At 36.8% G+C, this 26553-nt stretch overlaps 2 protein-coding genes across 5 annotated transcripts in view; one reads left to right on the top strand and one right to left on the bottom strand.

Moving 5' to 3' along the window:
* LOC110808926 (midasin-like protein) overlaps positions 1-22196 on the top strand; it is a 95547-nt gene extending 73351 nt beyond the window's left edge. For all 4 annotated transcript variants that reach the window (XM_088213637.1, XM_088213636.1, XM_088213640.1 and 1 more), the window contains 33 exons: positions 3971-4112; positions 4197-4286; positions 4451-4574; positions 4685-4839; positions 9718-9831; positions 10150-10299; positions 10394-10573; positions 10665-10850; positions 11252-11353; positions 11444-11668; positions 11762-11881; positions 11981-12062; positions 12157-12287; positions 12383-12547; positions 12704-12779; positions 12910-13022; positions 13325-13404; positions 13524-13637; positions 13852-13920; positions 14011-14167; positions 15855-16021; positions 16118-16215; positions 16321-16553; positions 16650-16877; positions 17152-17373; positions 17469-17624; positions 17700-17924; positions 18109-18417; positions 18510-18656; positions 18904-19110; positions 19200-20870; positions 20948-21229; positions 21569-22196. In XM_088213637.1, coding sequence (XP_088069763.1) covers positions 3971-4112; positions 4197-4286; positions 4451-4574; positions 4685-4839; positions 9718-9831; positions 10150-10299; positions 10394-10573; positions 10665-10850; positions 11252-11353; positions 11444-11668; positions 11762-11881; positions 11981-12062; positions 12157-12287; positions 12383-12547; positions 12704-12779; positions 12910-13022; positions 13325-13404; positions 13524-13637; positions 13852-13920; positions 14011-14167; positions 15855-16021; positions 16118-16215; positions 16321-16553; positions 16650-16877; positions 17152-17373; positions 17469-17624; positions 17700-17924; positions 18109-18417; positions 18510-18656; positions 18904-19110; positions 19200-20870; positions 20948-21229; positions 21569-22006 — 6958 coding nt within the window. In that variant the 3' untranslated portion in view covers positions 22007-22196. The remainder of the gene's footprint in view (positions 1-3970; positions 4113-4196; positions 4287-4450; positions 4575-4684; positions 4840-9717; positions 9832-10149; positions 10300-10393; positions 10574-10664; positions 10851-11251; positions 11354-11443; positions 11669-11761; positions 11882-11980; positions 12063-12156; positions 12288-12382; positions 12548-12703; positions 12780-12909; positions 13023-13324; positions 13405-13523; positions 13638-13851; positions 13921-14010; positions 14168-15854; positions 16022-16117; positions 16216-16320; positions 16554-16649; positions 16878-17151; positions 17374-17468; positions 17625-17699; positions 17925-18108; positions 18418-18509; positions 18657-18903; positions 19111-19199; positions 20871-20947; positions 21230-21568) is intronic.
* Positions 22197-22939: 743 nt separating this feature from the next.
* LOC110808915 (Protein kinase superfamily protein) lies at positions 22940-26319 on the bottom strand. The gene is made up of 2 exons (XM_022034558.2): positions 23987-26319; positions 22940-23840 (listed from the first exon to the last, which is right to left on the bottom strand). The coding sequence occupies exons 1-2, from the start codon at positions 25942-25944 to the stop codon at positions 23810-23812; spliced, it is 1989 nt and encodes a 662-aa protein (XP_021890250.2). The 5' UTR covers positions 25945-26319; the 3' UTR covers positions 22940-23809.
* Positions 26320-26553: the final 234 nt, after the last annotated feature.

Genomic DNA, 26553 nt, shown 5'->3' with positions numbered 1-26553 from the left:
ATTAAATTTTATCTTATAAATTCTATGCTGCCACCGTTACTTTCAGTTCATGTACAGTTAAGAATAATCTAATGAATAATTTATTGAATATTATATCCCTATATATAAAAGTTTTTTAGGATAGAAAAAGAAATAGACAGGTTATCAAGTGTAATCCAGGAAGTATTATCTGTCCCAAGCCTTAACACATCTAATCATTCTTCCTGAATTCTAGTTTTGAAATTCAAAGAGAATGAGAAAGGATTACATTGGAATTAAGGTCGTGATTTAAGATTGATTATTGATGTAAGATTTCTACACAATTTGGCTTGATAAAGAACATTCCAAAGAGTGAGGTAGGGATTAACTTTTATGGTGCCAATTACTGTTACTGTATTTATTGAATCATCAGCAGTGGTAATCTTCCTATTGCTAGGACATGGAGCATAAGTGTCACACAATTTAGGGGAGTTTGTTATATGACCAGTAGCTCTTAAGTCCACTATCCATGATATGTAAAGAATTTATCCGAGGCATTTAAACACTGGGAAATTAGAAACATACCTGAGTGTGCTATGAAACCTGTGCCTTTAGGTTTTTCAAATTGCTTAAGTTTCATTCGCAGTGTCTTGAAATCACAGGCTTTTATATTCTTTTCCTTCCTGAGCTACATGTGCGTGGTCCCTGACTTTTCTTGTATTCCTAGTTCATGCTTGAGTTGGTCGGTTTCATATCGAGCTTCCAACATTTTTCCTTTATGTGCTTTGGTTTCTTGCAGAAGGTAGACCGAAAGTTTTTCCTATTGGTCACGCCAGCAGGAAAGGTCTTACTATCAGTTGGTCCTTCCCTAATTTTTGAGATTTAGATTCTTTACTTATTATGACAAAGCCTTCAGTTGCGTGGAATTCAACCATAACTCTCTTTTTACTTTCCTCTGCACTGATTAAGGATGTTAGTTCATTGAGAGGTGACACCTCTTCTTTTATGAGAATCTTGACTCTTACCTAATCATTGTTCGTCATTGAGTTCTACCATAAATTGGTAAGTTCAATTCTTTTCAAAAAAATTCCTGAAGCGGTTGCGTGCTACTTTCCATATTAATACTATATAATCCTATTTGAGCTCCTGCTATATGCCTTTCAAAAGGTTGGAATACTCTGTGACTGTCTTCTTACTTCGTTTAGCTATTTAGACTTTGATGGCCAAATCATACATCTGCACTGCATCTTTCTTGCACTGCATCTTTCTCTTTGGAATAGGTCTTCCGGATTGAGTCCCAAATATTCTTTGTTGTAGGCAGTCAAACACAACTAGATTACTGATCTCTGGTGCCATAAAGTTCCAAAACCAACCTATAGATGTAGAATCTTCCTCGTGCCAAGCCTCAAAAGTGGGATCTCCTGGCTTTGGTTCAGTGCCTAGGAGATGACTTAGTTTTATCTCCTTTTGATTGTGATTTGAATCAATTCTAACCAACTCTGGTAATCATTACTATTGAATGGTAGACAGCTAAGATTAGTTGACATTCACTATTTTTCTGTGCTGAGTTTTCCATTGTGTTGGTTTATTGAGACGTAATCTCCAACATTGCTAGAGCTTCAGTACAAAGAGCTGTGCTGTCTGGCGATTAAGGTGGCACATTGTGCATGGAATAACAATAGTGGACAGAGGCTGCACAAGACAGGGCTGTGGCTGTACTGTTCAGGCTGCTGGGGGCACAGCAGAGGAGGCTAGGTGCGCAACTAAGGTGAGGCTGGCTGGATGATGCTGTACAGGAAAGTTCAGGTGCTGGCAGTTTATTGGCTACTTTCGGTCTTATGGTAGTCGACAATTGGACCCCGCACTGAAGTGCAGCAGGTGATGGCTAGAATGGCTGCTTGTGGATGACTTGCTGCTACAACTGGGTGAAGGACGTGGCTGGAATAGTTGAGCAATGTGCGGCTTGGTTGTTGCTGCCAGCAATGAAGGCCAGTTTTGGTTATTGGTGGCCTGTCTCTGATGGCCAGCAACTAGGAAGGGTTGGTCAGTTATGAAGGCTATCCCCTTTTAGGGTTTTATTATTTTGGCAATAAAGGGCGATTAGTATTTGAAAAAAAGTCTAATTTTTTTCTTAATCTAGAGCTTTGATGCTACACGGAGGAATGAATTATTGTGTATTTAATTGACTATTAGGGACCAGTACTATACAAGTTTTAAATAATCATACAAGAAAATCCAATTAATTAAAAAGATTACAAGGGGTATATTCCTACTATACCTCTTACCCTACTTTCCATACAAGTACATTTCCCAACACTTGTATCTTTTGCTACCATGCAGAGAAATAGCTTAAATGCTTGTCATCCTAAAGAAGCAATTTATAGTGTTTATCCAGATATAAGTCACAAGAATAGGAAAATTAAGAATGAGAAATGAATTGAAAAGGGAGCTAACTATATGACGAAAGTTCAGATGGGAAATAGCCTATTATGCTCTAGCAAAAACAGAATGATAAGCGAGGAAAAGGTGGCAAAAAAGTTATGACCATCTATTAGAGGAAAAACAATGAATTGATCTTGTTGAATTTCCAAGAAATTCTTCAATTTCTTTCCACAAGCAAATGATTATTTTTTCGCTTTTCACGTTCCATGAATAGCGAGAGCATTGAGGAATATCCAAAAAAGCATTTAGGGTATTGGTTTTATTCTATTTTTGTTCGTTCTATTTGAGGAAAGGAAGGATGATGCGGAACTGATAATCAACAGCGGAATCCAAACCCCCGCATATACATCAGTCAGAAACTCAAAACCCTAAATAAATCCTCCCTATTTGATCGACACTCAAAAGAGAGTGAAAACCAAGATAATAGGGATAAATTAATTGATTAGAACGCCATAAAAAGAATTTTGATAAGTTAAAATCAATTTAAAAAAAATTAATGAAAACGCCCCAAGTTTTCTTGATAAGTAAACACAAATTCCCTATTCAACAAGAAGGTTGAAAACCTTACTAGTTGAAACTAACATTTTGTAATTTTATTATTTTCAAACTTGAATAAATATAATTGTGGATTGATGGTTTATTATAGTGTAGGCCACGTGAATAATAAGGAAAATAATCTCCTAATTTAATAAAAAAATTACATAGGAAGTTTAATATATGATACAATAGGAAACTTGTAACAATTAAGAATATGACTTTCTAAAATATGACAAATATGATCTCTCTTCTTAAATAAAGAAAATCTTAATTAATACTGGCTAATTTAGGAAAAGTAATTTTGGAAAATTAGGGCCCTTATAATCTTCCCAAGATCCATGATATTCAATCTTTCTTTAAGGCATGAGATTTGTTTTCCTCTTTCTCTTACTTTCCTATGCGGATTAGAAAGGAAATTTCCCCCTTGGCTGATTCTCTCTTTAAGGGGAAGATTTTCCACAGAAATATGAAAGAAAATTCTGTGGGAATCTCCCTCTTTCCATCTTGGCCAATTTCTCCTTTGTGAAGAAATTTTTTTTCCTTTCCTTGCTCACATCATCTCCTCCTTTAATGAGAGCAAGGAAAGGGAAAAGGGATTATATTGTTGACAAGGAGAACTTTTTGGAGCTCATTGTTTTCCTGTCTTTTGATTAAGTATTTGTACTTGAGGGGCACTCTTTTTGTGCATTGCAAATAAACTCTTTAACTTGTAAACAAAAACTGTATCCTTAACAGAAAATTAGAACAGATGAATTTCTTGTGCTGCTATGAAAACAACATAAATCTTCTGCAAACATTAAAAGCTAAAAGAACAAAGATCATTACTAGATTGATAATACTAAAGTAGCTTGTCCTCCTATCTTATCTAGTAATCTTAGTTTAGATCTTCTGCTTTCTGAACTTTTGAGTTCAATTCTCTTCATTTCCCAGTATATGACAAACTATTGAACATTGTATTTTATGCTGCTGAACTTCATGTCTAATATCTCTTTTCTTTTTTATAATTTTTGGGCTACCATGCATCTCCATTCAGGCAAAGTTCATTTCTGATCAAGAATTATTGCACACAAGCTTTGGAGATTAGAGTTGCTTCATTAGATATCTGGAGAAGTCCTGTGCCACGTACAAATATACCTACTTTTCTTTTATTAAGTGCTCGTTCTCTTTTGCAGCAGGTGGGACAGTTTGCAAATTTTGTTGTAGTTTGTGTAATTTGTATACTTAGGAAATAATATTAATGTCATTTGTGGCACTTTCAGATAATATATGCGCACAAGAAATCATTTACTGATGATGATTTTGTTGCCATTAAATCAAGGTTTAATTCTTCTTCAGAGAGTATGCATGCGGTATGCCTTCTATGACACTAAACTCTTATGTCATCAGTTTTAGCTGTGTAATTAATTGTACAGTACCTTTTAATGGCCCTAGATGTTGCACTGCTTATATACTTCCTGGCATGTTAATCGTACACGTACTAAAAAGAGCCAATTGTACATTTTTCTTGTGATAGTTGGATAATATACAGATTCTGATTTCGCTAATTGGAGCCTCAAGCCATCAAAAGTTGAAGTCATTAATGAACTCGTTCATTGAGCCATTGCTCAAGCATCTCTATCTCAATTGCTCATCCACAGGTAACCTTATTTATTTTATTATCTTAATCTACTTGTTTAGGGCCAGAAAATTCATTTTATATACTTTTGTGGCAGTTTCTGACGTCTTTTCTGTGTGTTTGATTTCCTAGATTTCTACTCGAATCTTGGTTTTGCATGGCTACAGATTGGAGGTTTGCGTTTCCATCTCCTGCTCACCTCTGATGATTTAGATCCTGCCATGAAATATTTGTGCAAGTATTCACACTTGGAAGAGAAAATTTCTTCCCTTCAACTTGAAATACAGGTTTTTCTCTTACCGGTTTCTTGCGCTAAATAATTTCTCTTGACGTTCATTTCCTGTCATTTCACATGGCGCCAAGGGGGTGCCACCCAGAGACAAAACTATGGTGTTTTCATTAATTTCAAAATACCTACCAGGTCAACAAGCTCTCCCTCATTGCATAACGTGAAGGATACGGAACAAATAAGAACTTTTCAAAAGATTTAAGTTGGGTATTCTGTTGGATATATTTATTAGTTTTAGGAATCTTCTTATGGTTAGGACTCTCTAGGATTCTATTTCCATTTTCACTATGTTTTACTTATCTAGTATTTCAGCTCTCTAAAGTCTATGCTTTCTATGGTGACCAAGGTAGTTGACTACCAGTATCTCGGTAGTGCTTTCAAAAGTATAAAACTTTCTTTTTATTTTTTTTTTCCTTCTACCTCTATTGTTTCAAAGGAATATCATTGCTATTTTTGTGACATCATTATCGTGGCCCCTATAACAGCCTCAATCTTGTTGCCTCCAATGTCAGTACCACCACTATCATCTACATCACCATAGTTGTCTTTGCCGTTGTCCCCTCTATATGAATTTTTTATTTTGTATTTATAATAAATGTTTTATATTTAGTACTTTATATCGAACTCATTTCTCTATCCAACCATCTCAATCATATGAGGGGTAATATTTGTTGCTCATGGGTAGCTTACCGTATTCATACTTGCTTTTATGTACCGATGGGACCAAAGGTAAACTAGGAAGAGAATTGGTTTCTGCTTGGTACATAATAAACAAATATACTAATACATTTGGATTTTCTTTATTATAAATAAGAAAGATGTATTTTTTTTTTATGGCAAGCAAGTTTTTATTATTTACAATTTTATGTGATATTTTTTTCTTTTATTTTTTGAATATTGTTTTTGTTTTCATCTATGATATATAGGTTTACTTGTAACGATATATGAATATCTAATCAAATATTTGGTCTTCTGCTTGGCGTGAAGTCCAAAGCACTGCATTGTGGGACCCTGTTGTGAGTAAATTTGGATCTCGTTTGGCATTATAGAAGAAGAATTTACTTCCAAAAGGAGGAAGGCTCATTCTCATCAAAGTTTAATGGCCAAGACCCCCCATATATTTCATGTCTTTGGCCACCTCTCTGTGAGTGTAGCAAATAGATTGAAGGCGATTCAATGTAGACATTCCTCGGGTGACTCAGATAACGAAAGGCATATCACCCTGTGGCTTCGGCTGTGGCGAAACACCCGCATTAGAAAGGTGGCTTAGGAGTGAAATATTTGGTTGAGTTCAAAATTTCTTTGGAGATTTATGAGGGAAAGAGAGTTTATGAAGGAAGATGATCAGGGCTAAATGTAGATTTTTGGAGAAAAAATATAATTTTTACTTCTCACCTTTTAGGGTATTACATTTAGTGTATTTATAGAACTTTTAAATTATTAATAAAAAAATTACCTATTTTCATAAAACTCCTATTATTCAAAATTCTTATTATAGTAAAATGTTTATTCCAGTAAATAATAATAAAATATCTTATTCAATAACCCCTCCCAAGTTGGTGCAAAGAAGGGATATCACACATATGCCCAACCTGCAAATTGAATTACAAACCCGAGGCATACGCATGTGGAAGAGTTAAAAAAGGCTCAGAAAAGGTTGGTCGAAAAGGCTCGCACGCTAAAGAAGCGGATCTAGATCGAATCGCGAAACTAGAGGTATACGCGTGCAAAAGAGCCAAAAAAGGGACAAAAAAAGCTAGTTAAAAGGGCTTGCGCGTGAAGAAGACCTAGTCGCAAAATAAGAGGCGGCCACACGCAAAGGAGCTAGAAAAAGGATCAGAAAAGGCTAGTCAAAGTGGCTCGCGCACAGAGGAAACACATTTTTCTAGCAAAACAGCAACTCGATTCGGCTCAAAACAGCTCAGACTCAGCTCAAAAAAGGCTCAAAGTCAGCTCAAGAACGGCTCGACTCGGAAAAAGGCTCGGCTCGGCTAAAACTCAGCTCAACTTTGTGCAGGCGGCTCAGTTCGGGCTGAAATCGGCTGGGCTCAACGGCTCAAATCGGTTCATTTCAACCAGCCAGAAAAACTCCTCGCATACAGGTTTGCGTGCAGCAAAAGGGGAAGATCATACTCAGTGGAAGGTTGGTAGGTCGCGGCCAGAGGCTCTATGCGATCAGAGTGAGGCAGATCGAGGTAGATCGCGCAGCTTTGCAAGGCTCTGCGCACGGCGGAAGGAGTTGGGTCGATCGGCCTTTCGGTCGTCTCTGTGCACAGCTGAAGAAGAAGCTTTGTCAATCGTCTCTTTGCGCGTCTTTGCACGTGGCTAAAGAAGAAACCCAAGGTTGGTCGCGTGTCTTTGTGCACGGCTGAAGAAAAAGGCCGAGGTGGTCGCGCGTCTCTGTGCGCGGCTGAAGAAGGCCAAGGTGGGCGTGCGCGTCTCTGCGTGCGGCTGAGCAAGAAGGGATCCCTGGTGGTCGATTTCTCTATTCCTCTTATCTGACTTTTCTTCCCAAAAATTTTTTTTTTGCCTCTAATCTAGTTCTCTTTTTATTCGACCTATTTTATTGTTGTTTTAAGGTTTGAAAAATTCTGAAATAAAAACTCTAAAATAGATTTATTTTACTCTGATAGCATGTAAATTTTTAGAGAAAAAATATAATTTATATTCTCACCCTTTATGGTATTACATTTATTGTATATATAAAACTCTTAAACTATTAATAAGAAAATTATCTATTTTGATAAAATTCCTATTACATAAAATTCTTATTATAGTAAAATGTTTATTCTAGTAAATAATAATGGGAGGTTGATGATTATTTGGAGCTCCTCAATGCACTTTCCCAATTGGTGATTTCTGAGGGGAGCACAGATGTACCTGTTAGGAGTCTGAGTTCTAAGGACTTTTATCTGTCAAACCATAGTACCACTATCTGACCAGAATGGAGGTGGAGAGCGAGAGGTTTTGGTGGAAACTGGTCTGGGAGGGGAGAGCGTCTCCCAGGGTGGTGTTTTTTTTTGTTTGAGAGGCAGTTCAGGGACGCAACCTCAGTAGGCAAAAGTTTGGTGAATAAATGCTACTTGTGTAAAAGTGGAAGTGAGACACGTAATCAGATTCTGCTTTGGTGCTTGTTTGTGCACTACTTATAAGTCTTTGGCGTATAATTTTTTGGATGTGAGCTAGGTTATAGTCGGCAGGCAGACAGTTACGGGAGGAGCTTTAGGTGTGGAGAGGTGTTCAGAGCGACAGGAAGTCGGTTAGGCTTTTCCCTTTAGACACCTTTTAGGTTATTTGGAAAGAAGGGGGAATAGAGGGAATTTTGAGAGCATAGTTGCTAATTTTGATATACTCAAAGACTTTTGAATATATATATTTTTTATTTAGGGGTCAACCGCATAATCCAAAAGAGGATTTAGGATAACTCATTAATGTTTGTTGAATTTGTGAATATTTTTGTATATGGGTTGCATCCATTTTTGGTGCTTTGTGAATATATATATTTTTTATTCTAAAGAAAATACTGAAATTAAGATTAAGCAAACACCTAATTGATGATAGCAACTTTTTTCAGAAAAATAGAGATATATGAATATGAAAAATAATAATTATAAAATATTTCCATTTTCCAAACAAAGCACTAGTATATTAGGGAACAAATGATCAAATAAAGATTTGCTTGTATAAGCGCCCAAGAATTGAGGGACAACATTCTGTCATCCAGTAAGATCTCTCTCTCTTAAACAGCATAGGCAGAGAACATATTCAGCTCTCAACCTTATGTAAGGAGCTTCTTCCCTCCCAAAAGGCTGTGTTTCTCTGCTACCCAAATGCTTAGAAAATAGGAAGTGGAATTTCTGCTATAAGCTTTTCCTGGAGAAACATCAAATCAAAAACATTCCCCTGCCTTGTCAAAGCCACATCAAAGGCTTTTACCACAGTAAATGCCTTGTGGATCCAACTGCTCTGATGCAGGAGCAATTGTGGATCAATTGGAAGAATTTGTTCGTCTGAAGATATAATTCTTCAGTCTTGTCTTTAAGCTTATTTTGGCATAATTCTTTTTTATAAAGTAATGTTCTAGAGTTTTTTAGTTTTTTCTACTTTTTCTTGATTAGAGTTGGCATAATTAACGCTGTAAGATTGTATCAATACGAACTGAACATTCATATGCCTAAACTCTGGGTAACCAGAGTTTAAAATCCAGCAGAAGAGAATCTTGCTATCCCTAAAGTCTATGCCCCAAATGACCCCATCTCTTCCTAGATCATATTTGCATGAAGAACACGTCTTCTTGCACATCCCTAATAAAAGAAAAACCTTTGATCAGTGCCCTTACTAATACATCTGCAAGGAAAAGAAACCAGTCTGTTCGCCATAAATGATACTTCTTATTCAGGTATATTACCTAGTGAACAAAGATACTTTTTTCTGTCTAGAAGAAGATGAATTCAGCCTGACAGCCTAATAACTGTCAATGTCATGAGCATTAGTAAGGTTTTCGCCTCCAGAAGACTTTACAGGAAATGATCCAAATTGGCACATCTTCCTTTTCCAGGCTGATGTTTACTTATAGAGATTCTCCTGAGATACGGTCGAGAACTGTCTTCATCTACCCAGATGTCCTGCCCTCTTGCCATGCTAGAGACGTATGGAAATTAATTTATGGAGACGGGAAACAGCAAACTATCTACTGGAAATGCACCTTCACCAAATGCCATTTCCATCAGCTTCCCAATCCTGATTAGAACACAAGTCATTTCATTTATTTTCATTTGAAAATGTTGATTCTATATGCATTCTCTAATTTTATTTCCACCCCAAGCATATACTTTCTTCTCTTGAGCTGTTTCATGTAATCATTAGCTTCTTGTAGGTGCGGCAAGAATGTAAGCACATAGCAGGATGGTCATACTGGGAAAAAGCAGATAAAAGAATGACTGAGGCATTGCAGAAGCTTGAAATTGAACGCAAAAGGCTGCGGAGAAAGGTATGGGACCTTTCACTGTCTTAATCGATTTTTTCCTATAACTAGGAAGTAGACTAATTCTCTTTATCAAGTTTATGATCATTGACTGGTGATTTTGTTTGCTTTTACCCATTGGGTATGAATTGATAGTTAAAATTTATGTTATTTTTGTGTTTCCCGTACATTAAATTTAGAGGAACGTTATTCTGCTGGTTAACAGTAATGCTGATAATGTCTAGGACCATGCACAAAGAGGAAATATCTTGAAGAAATATAGGTCTGGGTGAAAAAGAAAAATTAGCATTTTAGACGATTAATTTTATACTGTCTTCCATCCAGATTGTTTTTCGTCCTGATCTAATCAAATTCAAATCTTTGAGGAAAGAATGCGAGGAATTCCTCACGTTTATCAACCATTCAATGAGTTTGGTCAACAACATTGGTGTCACTGACTTGCAACAAGTTGTTGAACAAGTTCACAACTGGCAGGTACATTTAGCGACACAAGATTACATGTTACCATCATGATTTATTTTAGCCAAGTACTCAAAACATTTTTTTTCAAATGACTGTATATTTACAGGACACTGCAACGTGTTTTATTGACCGATTGTCAAGTGTTTATGCTGAATATGTTGATATATCTCAGCCAGTCCAGGTTGCTGTTTATGAAATGAAATTAGGATTATCACTGATTCTCTCTGGTCTCCTGTTGAAAAACTTTCTCAATAGAATTGAGGAGGACAATATTGATCTGATTTTGGTAATGTACTTATTTCCTATACATTAAAGTGATTGGAGATGCTTTAAAGTTAACCTAGTAGGATCCACAGCTGACTTGGAAAGCCTGGCAGGGTGTTATTTATGCATTAATGAGATTCCCGAGAGGCTGCCCATCTGATTCAATTCCAGTGAACTTGAAGAGCCGGCCACTGGTTGTTTCATCCCATGACAGAGATTCTCCTATGAATGCCTGCTCACTGGATATTGGCTTGCTTGAGAAGTTGGTCGTTGTTTCAAATGAAGCTAATGCTGAAAAGGTAGTTCACTTTCATAATATCAACGTGGTAGTCCTATGTTCTACTTGGGACGTAATGAGTTGTACCGCCTCTTTGTGCTAAGGTGGATGAGATTTTTTTTTCTCCTTTCACAGTATCTGTTATACAAAGAAATGGGATTATGTCGTACTAAATTTGCCACCTTTTCTTCTTCTATTTTGTTGTTATCTTCATTTATCTTATTCTCTTTCCACCTTTGTATCTTTTACTGAGTAAAAAAAAAATTAATTTTCTGTTGGCCAATTGTATGCCACTTGTTTCTTGTTTTGATACCCAAACATAGTTTGGTCAAATTGCTATTACTATTATCCAAAGCCTCATGCATTTTCTTCATAAAGAATATTAATCACATTGTTGTGAAATGGTTCTGTACTTGTTTACAGATATCTTTGCTGCAACTTAAAGCTGCACTCTATCAGAATCTTCTAGTCCGTGTTGCACATGACATTGCTAATTCAAGACTGATGAAAACAAAGTCTTTTCAGGCACGGTTTCTTTTTGTTGCTTTATTGCTCAAAATTCATTTATGCACTCGGAAAATGGTTAAACTAATTACTATGTAAATTATTGATTAGTTATTGGATAAGATATTCTTCGAATTTGCGAACATTTGGATGAAGATGAAGGTTCAAGTGAAAATTAAAGAAGAATGGAATCCTCAGCTATACAAGTTCAGAACGCGTGCCTTCAAAATTGAGAATGTCATGGAGTTTACTGCACATCCTCTTGGGCTGTCAGTTGCTAGTGATACTTATTTAGAATGGCAGGAGTTTATGGCTGAGGAAGAATCTAATGAAAAGGTGATAATTCACCACTGTCCTTCCTTAAAAAGCTTTTCTAGTTTTTTTAATAATTCTTCTTTTTTAAGAAAAAGGAGATTTTAATTTATTCAGATGAGAGATTGCGTTGATGGTGCAAGCTTAGAAGAAGAATGGGATCTCATGGAAGAACCTCTAAATGACTTGGTTAATATCCACAATCAGCTATTTGGATCTATCAACCTTGTACAAAATGTTAGTTCGTTAAGCATTCCCGATGCTTTGAATTATATTCATATATTTTAGTTAATACCTAATTTTGTAATATTTTTGGATTTTTTTCCTACTGTTTAGCCTGGAATGTTTCAAATCTCCAATGCGGATAGACTGGATTCATTCATCAACTCATATACTCTGGGATCAGGGATGATAAAAGGTTGTGTATAAAGTCTTTACCAATGGCATAAGTTATGCCTTTATTTCTAAATACGAACTAAAAACTAAGAAAACAACTATCCTTCTACCTTCAGGAATAGGAGGCCTATTTACTTCTGTCTTGGATGCTAAGCTTGCACCAGAACATCTACTTCGTCTTTGTTTGGAACATGAGAAGAAGTTTGTTTCATCTCATACAGATGTTCACAGATTCAATTTTTACAAGGTTTCCCAATCTTCTGCCTTCCATTCTCAGCAGTAGTTAAGGCAAAATTATTTCATAGAATTGCACTATAATTTTCCTTTGTCATATCGATGCAGGACTCAAATGCTCCTCTGCTGAGTAAAATGGTGCAGTCACTCACTGACCTTCAGCAAAGGATTTGCACCCTTCTAAGAGAATGGGATGATGACTCTGGTCTTCAACAAATTTTAGATGTGATTGTGATGCTCTTGGATATTCCTTTGAGCACTCCTCTGGCTAAGGTACTCAATATGAGGCAGTATCTTTATCATTTAGGATCTAATCTTGGCCAAAATACTGTTCAAGGAGTAAACTATGATCCTTCTTGATTGTCTATGATGTTTATTGTGTGTAAGATTTGTACTATAAAGCTGAAAACGTTGCTATTATCTGTGAAGGCTCTTTCGGGATTGCAATTCCTACTTAACCGAGTCCGCATATTACAGGAGAGGGGCTGTAAACTGTCTATCTCTGGTATGCCTTTGATTGTCCTTTTTACAAGAAATTTTGGGATGAGGAAAGGGGCTAAGGAATTTCTTCTAGAATAGGTCTAACTTCTCCTACAGTGTACATGATGTGAAATTTGTTTGCTGGTGCCTCACAGATCAACTGGAACCTATTGTTTCTTTAGTATGCTCATGGCAAAGGATGGAATTCGAGTGTTGGCCTGCACTGCTAGATGAAGTTCAAGCTCGGTATGAAAGAAATGCTGGGAAGGTAAGGAAAAACACTGATGTATTCATGAAGATTAAATGTTAGATCAGTTAGATTATTTTATAAATAAACCTGCCTAAGTGAACAATTTACCAGAAAAATAAATAATGTCTCTTGAATACCTTAAAGAAACTAGTCTTAAACAATTAAGGTTTTGTATATTTCAGTATTCAAGTTTAGTGCAAATGTGGAGAATATGCCTTTTGTTCTTTTTTAACCTCAACTATCTAAGTATTTCTTTACTCCCATAACCTCTATGTTATTTTATTCATCACTTTTCAAGAAATTCTGTGCATCTCTTGCAGTTGTGGTTTCCTCTGTTTTCTATTCTTTATCGTGGGCAAACAGATGATCCTGTTGGATATGATAAGTCTACCACCGAGAAGTATGTGCTAAAGTATTATGAATTTGAATTTTATTGTAAGAATTTTAATGTGATAGTATAATGATGATAAAACTTAAGTCTTTTGGAGCTATTGGACCTAAAACAAACGGAAAATGCAGTTTGGTGGAGTTCATTCAAACATCCAGCGTTGGTGAATTTAGAAAACGGCTCCAACTTCTGTTTTCTTTCCTTGGTCAGATGAGTATCGGTAGTTCGCTGGGAACTTATTCAAGGTTGGTTAGTTGTACAGGGTACTGCATTCGATTTAGTTTTCCTACCTGCCTAAGATTTGCTTGGCCTTCTGAAATATTCATCTTTATGATATTCATTAGTAAAGAGTACCTTAATTAATATTTTTAGTTTGTGTTTCCTGTAAATTCCAGTTATTGTTATGCTGAAGTGATAATTGGCTTCTATCTTAATATGTTCTATTTTACAATTTTGCAGTCCTTGGCAGCAGAAAAGTGTAAACATCTTGTACAATGTTTTTGGATTTTATATTCAGTTCTTGCCAACGTGAGTTCCTACCTGTAGTTATTTTGGTATCTGTGCACAAGGTCATGAATGTTTTAATTCTGGTGTCTTACTGCATTTTGTTTCTGTCAGCGTAATGGAGCAGATTGAAGCTATTAGAACAAAGATTGAGATCAAACTAAAAGAGCTAGTAAGGCTGTGTCGTTGGGAACGGTCAGAGAATTACTTGTCTATTGATTACACTAAAAGGTCCCGCCAAAAGCTCAAAAAGCTAATACAGAAATACTCTGTAAGTAATATCAATTTCTTCATTGCTGTCTAGTATTTCTCATCCATGTCCAATCTCTAGACTTCAATAACCATTTCTCCCCTAGGGCGTGGGATGTTAAAATTTGACAATAATTTACTTTCTGTAAATTTTTTTTCTACATAAAAAGCACAAATGGGTAGATCATACCAGTTGCATATATGTGCATATTATCTTCTAGTTTGGTTAGTGGGCATTTTAAGATACTCTTTGTTGGAGGTGGAAAAGAGTTTTGCTGAAATTTGGCCATTTAAGCTCAATTGAATTGAAAATTACTAACCTTGAAATTGGGTTGAAGTTCATTTGATTTTTAAGTTAGAGTTTAGTTCGTATGTAGAATAAGGAAGCTCGGTATTGGGCTGATCCGTTAAAGTGATTTGAAACTAGTCTCCTATGGATCTTAGCTGGGAACTCTGTTAGGCTTGTTAGGAGGCCTGTTGGGCTAACCTGAGGAGGTGATCAAGCTAGGTGAATAATAAAGCCCATCAAATTCAAGCTTGAGTTTGAACTCATTACGAAACAAACTAAAGATTGATCTTTAATGAGCTTGAGCTCAAATAGGTTTGAAAACAACTCAAGCTCATTAGGTTTGAATTCCATTCCACTCTTTGCCATCTCTCTTCAAGCGAAAGATCAAAATATTCATTAGAAACGAGATTTTAGTGTAAAAAGAAATATATATATATATATATATATGAATGTGTGTATATGTTATATTATAAATATATATATTGATACATGTCATGCTTAGTAATTGAATTTCATTAATTAGAATGAATACAACAATGTTAGACAGAAAACTGAAATATTTTAATTGCTTTATTAAAAAAATTGCAACTGGCCAAAACTAATAATTTCTTGCACATGGGAATTGATAAAAAGGCAATAATATTCTTTTTAATCAAAAAAAAAAGAAAGAAAAAGAGAATTAATAAAAAAGTGGACAAGACCTTATTATGCTTTGTTGGTAAGGTCAATTCGAATCATCTCTTGCAGCCACTGTCGTGGCTATGGCAATGATATTGTGAATGGAGGAGATATTGAAAGAGCAAAAAGAAATAGAAGTTAAAGAATTAAAAAGTAAATACATATTTTATATTTGTATTAAAATATACTATTATATATAAAAAGATGTATATGATTTAATTGTATATTACAAGATATCACAGATTTCCATCTTAATGGATAAACAAAAACATCTGCCAGCTTTAAAAGTATGCAGAGTACCAGGCTTGCTTGGTACCACCCCTATTTTTATCTAGGGATTGCACAAAACCTTGTAGAATGGTATTTCCACAATATGAATGTCCTTTGCCTGTTATATGGTGTTTCCATCCTTGTCCCCTACACAATGAGCACCTAATGATGATATAACGTGATATAATTTAGTTTAGTGTGTTTCTGCTTTTTAAGGAAACTAAATTGTTAACTATCTTGGGGACAAGGAAAATAGGTAACTTCTTTTCCACATTCTTTTTTTAGTCTACAAGCAGTTCTAGAGTTATCAATAGCCATTTGATGATAGGGATCTGTTTGCCTTGGAATAGGTTAGCCATGTCTTTTAAGAGAATGTGTGATGGGTTGATGAGTATTTGCTTTTGGATTACAAGAAAAATAAAGATAAGATTAAGCTGTTAATAGTATTCATTTGATTTCACTTATTGGACAGGATATGCTGGAGCAACCTGTAATATTTATTCTTAGCCAGGGAGCAGTGGAAAGAAAAGTAGAAATTATGAGTTTTCGAAGTCCAGAATCCCTCAATGATACATCTGACAAGAGCTTAAGGACATTAAATTCTATTTTGGACTTAAAACAGTTCAGTGCTGAAGACAGGTTGACTTTTTACTCTCTTTGGGTCTTCTTTTTTTTACTATTATTATTTTTAAATGGAAACAGTTTTTCTGAAATTTCTGGTATGACATGCTGTAGATGCTCATGGTTTGGAAGTTGGGGGAAGAAAGTAAGTGAAACTTTGCAAAACGTTGACATTGGAAAAAGATCTCAAATCTTCTTTCTAAATGCTGAAGGTGTTCCTTTTCCCATTTTTATTAAAAAATATATGTTCTTTTTTTTTAGTAACCCAATAAGTAAGTTTTAGTATCATTTACTAATCCAATTCTTTTGGCTTTCAGATGTTGCAAACATTGATAGGTTGTGCTTAGATTGCCAACCTGCCTGTCCATCTAGTCAGGAAGAATGGAAGAAAATGTGGTATACCCTGGAAAGAATATCTAGGACAATAATTAGTTGTGGAGATCTCTGGAAGGATCTAACTAGAAGCTTGGGAAAGAAGAGAGCGTTATCTGAACTTCTAAAGCTGTTAGAGAGCAGCGGTTTGCATAGAAACAAATTTGAAAATGTGGAGGTGAGACACATGGTGGTGGACATTAACTTTCTCATTATCTTAACTTGCAGTTTGTAAATTATGGATAAACTTATTGATGGTACTGGCATTTGCTAGATATCAAGTTTGTTTGTTCAGCCAACATATAGTTTGCAGCATCTACTGCTGACACAGAGCAGACTGCTGTATGTGGCTTCTGCTGCCCATGACACGAAATATCTGTCAAATGAAGATTCAGAATCTGAATGGAAAACAGCAAATGAGTTCTACTTTAAAAGCTTAGCATCAATGCAACTTCTACAACAGATTTGCTTAAGACGTCATGGAGATTTTACTTCTGAGCAGGTAAATCATTTTGTTTACACAAATGCAGTCGAGTCGGTTGAGTATTCAGAAAAATATTATCTCATATTTACTACTCTTCCAAACAATTATAATTCAATAAATCAGATAGCTACCTTTGTCTTTTATCTGTATAAAAACTCTTGAGAAGAAAATTTTAAGATTTTTGTTGAACAACTCAAAGAGTATTACCAGAATATCGTCCACTACTGAAATCATTTATTGTTATCTTTTTGTCTTCTTTAATTTTTAAATTTTTTCTTTCTTGTTTATGCAGGTTAATAGGTCAGTCTCTTTTCTCAGCCATCTTGTGGCTATACAGCAGATGCAACGGGCTGCTGCATACGAGTTTGCTGAGCAGTTGAAGAGCTTGCGTGGCTATGTCTCAGCTATGGAAGATTTATTATCTGCTTCCACTGACACTGATGCTAGGACTGAGGTTATGTGCTCTGTTGCTCAAAATCAACATGACACCTTTATGTGTTTGTGGCAACAAAAAGTGGGTTAACACTTTGTAATCTCTGTTCTGTGGTTCTTGTTTTTCTTGTTATTGAGGCATGTGAGTAATAATTTGCGCCTCTCATATTTTTGCAGCAACTCTTTGATAGGTTTGGTGCTATGTTGCTTGAAGAATCTCTGTTGCTGAGAAGTTTTGAAAGAACCCACTTGAACTCTTGTAAAAATGCTAAAGCAGCGGATAGTTTTCTCGCTTTGATTGAGAAATTTATTCCAGTAATTCAGAAATCTAAGGTGCACAATTTTGTTAGACTATTTGATGCAACTTAATATGTCAGTTGCATTATTCTGATAGAGGTTTTGTTACAGGAATCTTTGGATACTTACCTTCTTGGCTGCAATGAAGCTATCACAAATTTGACTTCTTGTGTCCATCCATATATAATTTCTAAGCAAATGGAACAATTGTTATTCCAGAACTTGGATGTCATTAAGGAATTTGAAGACGATCTCTCCACTTTCCGCAAGAAAGATCACGAGAAAAATTCTGTTATAGAAACTTTTCTGAATCACTTTAATGAGATGTTGAATGAGGTATAATGTTCATCCAGTTGTCATTTGCTCGACTATACTCTACATTCATTTCGATTAATGGTTGACAGGGTTAATGTGCTATGAGCACCCTAAAAGATTACTTGAGAAGAATTTCTAGACATAATAATGGGATATCTTTTTATCTTGATAAAAAATTTCATTGTATATAACTTTGGTTTGACAGGGAAAACTGATGGCTGAAAAACTCAATCCTGCACTGGATGCTAGAAACAAACCAAAAATTTCATGTCAAGATCCAACTTTCCCCGAAAATCTTTCTGAAGTTGAAGCAGAGTTTGGTGGAGCCATCGGAGAAACATATGAAGACATCCTTGATGTGTTGCAAAAATTAGGTTCATCTTGCAATGGTCATTCTTTTTCCAAAGAACTACTGGGGAATGTTACTGCATGGGGAGCTTTATTTAAGTCAACTGTGGCAGATTTTAGAGTAGATGAATTATGCAATAAGCTCCTCAAACTGATTTGTTTAACAGTATGTTCCAGTTTTCTTTCCTTTTTAAGTGGTCTACGAAATATCTTTTTGTTAGTAAGAGAATATGACTTTGATGGGGTGTTTTTACTCAGGAAAAGCTGCTGAACCATTTCGGCCAAAATGTCCCAACACTTTCTTCCCGTATTGGAGCTTGTTTGAAGTATCTACTTGCATTTCTGAACCTAATATTGAGCTTTGCTGACTGTTTCCTGCAAGACTTTCTGGTTATGGTTAAAACTGTGAGTCAACCTGCAGCATCTTGTTATTTTCTTCTTTCTTATATCTTCTATTTCTGATCATTTTGCGACTAAATCACCAAGCATATACAGACAGTGCCTTGGAATATTACCATGTCATCAATATGACCTATCTCATTGTGAAAGTTTTTGGAAGGATTTTTTAGTTTTTATTTAAATGAAAAATGATCTTTGAATATGAGCGATTCCCTTGTTTGAGTCTTCCCTTAATCTATATACTTGCATGCAGGTATCTGTTATGACTCATGCACTTGCAAATATTTTGGCCTCCTTGTATTCAAAAGGGTTTGGCACTTCTGCCAAAGACCATGACGATGTCTCTGTTCCTGATGGATCCCAGTTAGCGAGTGGAACCGGTATGGGTGAGGGTTCAGGATTGAAAGATGTCAGTGACCAGATAACTGATGAAGATCAACTACTTGGTACTTCTGAAAAGGTATTAGATTGCAGTTTTGCTAGAGTAGCCTTTCCTTAACTTGGTATTTTTAAGTTATGGTATTAAGCATCCTTCATAATTTGAGACAGGATGGGGAAGAACAAGATGCTTCAAATGAAGTCCCAAGTAAAAATGATAAAGGAATTGAGATGGAAAATGATTTCACTGTCGATGCACTCAGTGTAAGTGAGGACTCTTCAGAGGATGACAATGAAGAAGCTGAGGATGAGCAGTTGGATTCTGCCATGGGGGAGACTGGAGCTAATGCTGAAGCTGTTGGTGAAAAGCTTTGGGATGCACATGAAGATGAAAATCCTGAGAACTCAAATGAGAAGTATGAATCTGGACCAGCTGTCACAGATAAAGATGCTAGCTCTAGGGAGCTTAGAGCCAAGGAAGACAGAACTGCTGATGCTGATGACTCTGGGGACCCCTGTTCTGACAAGCTTAATGAATCGAGTGATGAGATTGGTGACCAGGATGATCTTGATAATGAAGAGAATGTAGAAGACATGAATTTGAGCAAAGAAAAAGCATTTGCTGACCCAACTGGGTTAAAGCTTGATGAGCTTGATGTTATGCAAAATGAGGATGTTGACAATGAGGAAGAAGAGGACATGGAACAAGAATCAGTTCCAGAAGAACCGGGAGAATCAGTTGAGAATGAGAAAATTGAAGGAGGAACTGAAAATCCTGCTGATGAATTAATGGAGCCTGAGACTGAAGATGTGCCTGGAGTTCCGGAGGAGGATATTTCAAGCAGGGATTACGAAGATAAGTCAGAAATGAATTTGATGGAAACAAGTAAAAATATGTCTGAACTAAAAATTTCTGAATCAACTGATGATGGTTTGTCTAATATCGACTCTGCAACACAAGCAAATACCAAGGACGTTCAAAACGACCTTGGCCTTCCAACAAGTCTACCCTCGAGCAATACCCTCAAGATGGATATGACACTGTCTAATTTTCTGAATGGTGAGAGATTGACTGACCATCAGCCCGGGACTCCATTGCCTCAAAATGAATCTTCTTCCATTCAAAAGAAGCAAACAAATCCTTATCGGAGTGTTGGCGATGCACTGAAGGAATGGAAAGAAAGAGTCAAAGTGCATGCTGGTTTTCATGAAGATGAGACAGACACAGAGGGGAAGGTTGATGATATGAATGCTGATGAGTATGCATATGTTTCAGAGTTTGAGAAGGGAACGTGTCAGGCACGAGGGCCTGCTACACCGGAACAGATTGATTCAAATCTTAGTGGCAATAAACCCAATGAAGAGAATTCTGCAGCTTACAAAGATGAAGCAACTGAAATGGAGGTAGAAAATACCAATTCTGTAGAACAAGCTGCTGAGCAGTGTGCTCCTTTATTAAAAAATAGCATTTCTGAGAAGTTGCAGATGCCTGATGTGGAGAACACATCAAAAGAAGGGACTGAAACTTATAGTTTTGATGATGGGGGAGTAGGAAAACTGTCAGAGAGTTTGATCTCTATAAGGAAGTCTTACTTGAATGAGGACATAAATCAACTAAGCAAACTTTCTGTTAATGACAATAAGTTGGGGAAATTCCAAGATATTAATGAGATTCCAGATGATTTGAGAAATAGAGCGACTATTTTATGGAGAAAATATGAATTGCTCACAACAAAGTTGTCCCACGAGTTGGCTGAACAATTGCGGCTGATTATGGAACCTACTCTTGCCAGCAAGCTCCGAGGAGACTACAGGACTGGCAAGAGGATCAACATGAAGAAGGTGAACTGCAAGTGCATTTGACATTATGCCGATTAAATTTTCAGTCTTCCCTTGTCTTATTTATTTTCTTGATGTAGGTGATCCCGTATATTGCAAGTCATTACCGTAAAGATAAAATTTGGCTACGGCGAACCAAACCGAATAAACATGATTACCAAGTTGTCATTGCTGTCGATGATTCTCGTAGCATGTCAGAAAGTAGTTGCGGTGAAGTTGCAATCAAAGCTCTGGTCACTGTATGTCGTGCCATGTCTCAGATGGAAGTGGGAAACTTGGCTGTTGCGAGCTTTGGAAAGAAAGGGAATATAAGGTTACTACATGATTTTGATCAGCCCTTCAGTGGAGAAGCTGGAATCAAGGTTAGTTATCCACTTTATTTCTAGGAAATGAGAGTACATAAGGCTAAACTTTTCATCTAAAGCTCTTTCTGTTGATAATCTTTCTATTGACTCAGTAGTTTGTTTGCATTTTCCCAAGTACTAGTTTCTGCCCTTGATTGTCCTTTTTTCCCTGTTTAACTTCGGACTGATGACAAGGAGCAAATTGATCCTAGCTTTATTTCACTAGTACTGACTGCAAAATTAGGATCAAACTAAATAAACATTAAGAGCAAAATGTTACTTCTTTTTCTAATTATATTATCATTTGAGTGGCATTTTTTTAGTTTTTGTTTATAATAAGTATTTTGGTTGTGGCAGATTATTTCTAGTTTAACATTCAAGCAAGAGAATACTATTGAAGATGAGCCAGTTGTTGACCTGCTTATATATTTGGACAACATGCTGGATGCTGCAGTTGCAAAAGCACGGCTTCCTTCGGGGCAAAATCCGTTGCAGCAGCTGGTGTTGATTATCGGGGATGGGCGGTTTCATGAGAAGGAGAAATTGAAGCGGTGTGTTAGAGATGTCTTGAGTAAGAAGCGAATGGTTGCTTTTCTACTTCTAGATAACCTTGAGGAATCTATAGTTGACTTGAAGGAATTAACAATGGAGAGTGGAGTTGTTAAATTTTCAAAGTATCTTGATTCATTTCCTTTCCCATACTACATTGTGTTGAGGAACATCGAAGCACTCCCCAGGACCCTTGCTGATCTCTTGAGACAGTGGTTTGAGCTTATGCGAAACTCCCGGGATTGAAGACACTCACTTTGAAGCCATAGACTAGGCAAATTTACCCAGCATCAAACATTTGCCAGAGGTTACTCTTTTACAAGATTTTGTTGTAACCCAAAGAACAAATACAATTTTGTAGTTGGATCTCAGGTTAATTGTTAATGATGATCCAACAAAATATTAATTATAAATGAAATGAGAAATACTTGATCAACATCGTCAAAAAAATTTCATATTGTTGATTTCTAGTTTTCTTTTTCTTGCTTTCTTTTTATTCATTTGCAGGTTGTATGGATTCATATTTGTGTAAGGTTCTTGATTCTCGGCTATTTAGTTCCAAGGAATATCTTCTTTTGTTTATGATCTTCAAGTAGAGTTTTGTGATATATTAAATTAAGAAAACATCTTCCTCTCCTTTGGTTGGACTATCAGCTTCAAAATACTTTTTTTTTTACCAATTGGAAATAAATGACAATTATAAAGCCCAAAAGTATTAACAGTATCCGCTATATAAACACACCATTTCCAGTTTCGGGAGTCTTGTCTTTGAAGTTGCTCGAAGTCCCATAATTTGCTTTCTTTCTGTCCCACAAGACAAGAAGACACCTTTTGATTGGAGTGCAGGAAAAATTACAGAACGTGCAGCAAGAAGACTCTAGACTATTTGTATGAAACACTCTTGGAAAAAATGTTCGTCGTAAGCAGTTTTACCAGTTACCAATAATGTTATTATGTAGTCATGCGGAGTACCATCATCTATAACAATCAGATTCAATTTGGTATAGAAAGGAGGCATTTTCAGTGCTCTAGATGATAGTGGAGGGGGTTGGTTATCTTCACCTATTAACAGGCAGTGTGTCAATAATGGGGGGCTGTTTATGTCTCTCGAGCAGTATATTCGAAAGATGGGGATAAGAAGGCACATGTTTTCCGGAGGGTGATGGGTGCCAAAGTATCTGCTCAAATTAATCCCCAAATCGATTACAAATTAATTTCTCAAAACTATCATCATTCTTCATCAAGCTGGCTTGAGATCTCCCCATTGTCAGCTTTATATGGATTCTTTTCATGAGAAAGCTTGTGCACAAAACATATAAACTAACACATAATTACAGCCTCTCTTGTGCCTAATACTTAAAAGAATTTGGGCATTTAACTTTATAAAATCTCTCAACAAATATGTAGACAGATTTAATTAATTATCAAATCTGCTGAAATTACTTCATAACATCTGGAAGTACCCAATATTCACACCGCTACTTTTTCTTTCCTTTTCTGAAAATAGTACTTTTATTGTTAACAGAATATATACGAGAATTCAGTGAAGCTGCTGGACCCGGTGATTAACCACAACAACGCATTTAATACAATGAGGTACCACTGACTGCTCTGTTGTCTCTAGAAACCTGCCTAGCACATAACACTTACCAAGCTTTTGCTTTTTAAAAATATGTCCAAATGTAAACATGCTAGAAGACTATGGTACTTGTTAAGAAGGGGGAAACAACTCCATGATCTCCTGCCATTCATAAAACTGCAGAAATCACTGGAAACCATAACTTGGTTTCCAAACAACCTTCTTGCGGAGAAAATCAGCATATTGCTTTTGTTTGTTGATAAATGCAAGAAAGACAGACAAGAAGATTGTCTTTGCCTTCTCTTCATATGCAATTTCAAGTTTCTGGTTTCTTCCGCCTTCATCTCCGCTTGGTTGACCACAAATTCAAACGCGATCCTTACTTCCTTCCTAGCTAATTCGAAGGTATGAGCTCTTTCTCGCAGTTATCTTGAAATCTTCAGTTGTGGAAATGACACTTTTAGGTCTTGTTAAGTGTCATTGACTTTATCATCATACAACCTAACCAAACCATTAAGATATTAATTGAACTCAATCACGATTCTTACAAGGTAAGGATGCCCTCTACCAAGTATTAGTGCTCTTACTTGCTACATCCTTTGCCGCAATGTAAAATGAAAAAGGCAATAATTAACTTCCTAAATTACCTAAGCATGTCTCCAGTATGGAGTTCTGGCCCACTTAATGCTGGTGAAATGCTGAATATGTTGCCATCACCATAAAAGGAAGGATGCCCAAGAGGTGTTGGCCTGTCTGGAATCGGAGGAACTTCAATATCTCCTTCCAACATTTTTAGGGCATCCAGAATAGTGGGCCTCAAAGCCACCATTACATGAGCACACAAAATACCAACCTGCACAAATCTCTCCATTATGCCCATCGGGTTCGAATTTAGAGAATCATCGTGTGTCAGCAACAAAGGATCCAAAGCCTTATCTGCCTTCCCAGCTTTCATCAATGACCAAGCCCAGTCAGTAATCAAAAATTCACGGGGTGATCCCGATAAAGACAGATCAAGAGCTCTCCTCCCACACATTATCTCCAAAATGACCACGCCAAAACTATAGACATCACTTTTCTCGGTCAGCTGCCCATAAAGAGCATATTCAGGGGCCAAGTATCCATGAGTTCCTGCCACTCTAGTGGTAAGATGAGACTGTCCTTCTCGACTTTGTTTTGCAAGGCCGAAATCAGCCACTCTGGCTCTCATATCAGCATCTAATAATATGTTTGTCCCCTTAACATCTCTATGAAATATTGCAGGTTTAACTCCATAATGTAAATAAGCTAACCCCTTAGCCACATCCAAGATAATATTTTTCCTCTGAGGCCAACTTAAGGATTTGTTTCGAACTCCAACTTGATCATCCAAATCTGAAAATAAATAATCATCAAGATTCCCGTTGCACATATAATCATACACAAGAAACCTCTGACCCCCCCTACCATAATTCTCATCTTCATCAACCACACAACAGCCTCTAAGCGGCACCAAGTTTCTATGCTTCAAATTGCTAATTATCTCAACCTCATTGCGGAAGTCTGCATCTCCTTGAAAGTCTGACTCTATAATCTTCTTAATTGCAACCATGGTTCCATCAGGCAGGACCCCTTTGTAAACAACTCCAAACCCGCCTCTCCCTATAAAATTCTTGGGTGAAAAATTATCCGTCGCCCTCTCAAGATCACGAATTTTGAACCACACTGAACCAGTATTTGGCCTCAATTTTGACCTAGAACCCTGTTCATCCAAGTCAGTCCCAAAACTAGCAGGCGCGTTGAAACTTTTCCTCCTAGGTATTTTACCATACCAAAAGTACAGTCCCAGCAAACTAGACATAACCAATATGGCAACCCCAGCACCAGTCAGGCCAAAAACAAGCCCCTGATGGCCCTTCTTCGCCAAACTCACTTGGGTGTTGAGAGACAAGGCAAGGATACAAGTCATAGCACCATTACTCTGAGGCCCTAGCTCATTAGCAATACCAGCAGCATAAAGAACAGTAAAGTAAAAACAGTCTTTGGCATGGGATCTGTTACCATCAATACTGATCAACTTAGACTGAACACTGAATCCAGCGTTGAGACAAGCATCGCAGTGAGTAAGATCAGTGAGATCAGGACGACACGCAGTGTCAAGCTGGGTGGAACCACCGAGCTGGGAGACCCAATCTTGGGTCGTCTGGATGTGGGCACAAGTGTTGGGAGTGATGACGAACTGCATAGGGTCAAAGCAGAGAGAGACCAGATTGTTGGGGAGGGAGAAAGAAGAAAGCTTTGACTGGTAGTCACTGAGGCAAGAAATGGAGGTTTGCAAGTCGGATAGACGAAAGTGGGAGGTGTCCTTGAGGTGTTGGGAGAGGCCTACGGCGAAGAGGGACAAAAGATTCAAGCAACAGGGACTCTCAGGATCATCTTGACGATAATAGTTTCTGCAACCCGTGGAGTTCCAAGGGATTGTTAAGACGTAGGAAAGTTCGATAGGGCATGGTGGTTGGTCGGCAGGAGATGGAGAGGAGGCCAAGACAGAGTCAGAGGCAGAGGTTAGGGATGAAGAGAAGGTAGATATACAAAGGAAATAAACAAGAAATGCAGAAAGATTCATACTTTCTTAATAAATTTGGTATATTTTTATTATTTGGTGATCACTTTATGGAATTGGGTTTTGCGAATGACGCTGATAATTGAATGGTTGCAGAGCAAATGGTCAAACCTCCTTAATTCTTCCTCCGCCATGGGACTACCACTGGCTGCTTAAATGCAAGCTGTGGAGCTGACGCGTGTGATAAAAATGCAAATCAGACACCTGCGGAAATTAAGCGCGTTTCCTGCACGTGATTACGTGCGGGTATAGAAATCTCACAACCTGCTCTCGTATCTCCTTGCTGCAGCTTGAAGTTGCAAGGTCTCTCAGAATCTTCTTGTCCATGTTGTATTACATCCCTAATTCCAAACTGATGAGTATTAGTTCTTTACATGCATGTTTCGTTGTGGATATGAATTTCGGCTATTCAAAAGTGTCATCTTTAAAACCATTCCATATAGATAATATATTTCTCATCTTTGTGAAGTTCTAAAATTATCAAGAAATCGAGCAGAAAATAGCGAAGAATTTTTTGTATGGACGAATATTCGAGAGAGTAAGACACGGTTAGGGAGATAGAAAATAGAAAAGCTAGATATCGGGGATGGAAAAAATTAACATATCGATTTC

This window comes from Carica papaya, chromosome 2 (assembly GCF_054855325.1).
Source record: "Carica papaya isolate Zhongbai chromosome 2, ASM5485532v1, whole genome shotgun sequence".
Lineage (NCBI taxonomy): Eukaryota > Viridiplantae > Streptophyta > Magnoliopsida > Brassicales > Caricaceae > Carica > Carica papaya.
This window is presented reverse-complemented; position numbering and strand designations above follow the sequence as displayed.

What these genes read in the sequence shown, in the direction of transcription:
- LOC110808915 (XM_022034558.2), bottom strand. Translation starts at nt 25,944, where the DNA reads ATGAATCTTTCTGCATTTCTTGTTTATTTCCTTTGTATATCTACCTTC. An exon ending in CATACTGGAGACATGCTTAG is followed by an intron (nt 23,841 to 23,986) that starts GTAATTTAGGAA and finishes TGGTTTGGTTAG; the next exon opens with GTTGTATGATGATAAAGTCA.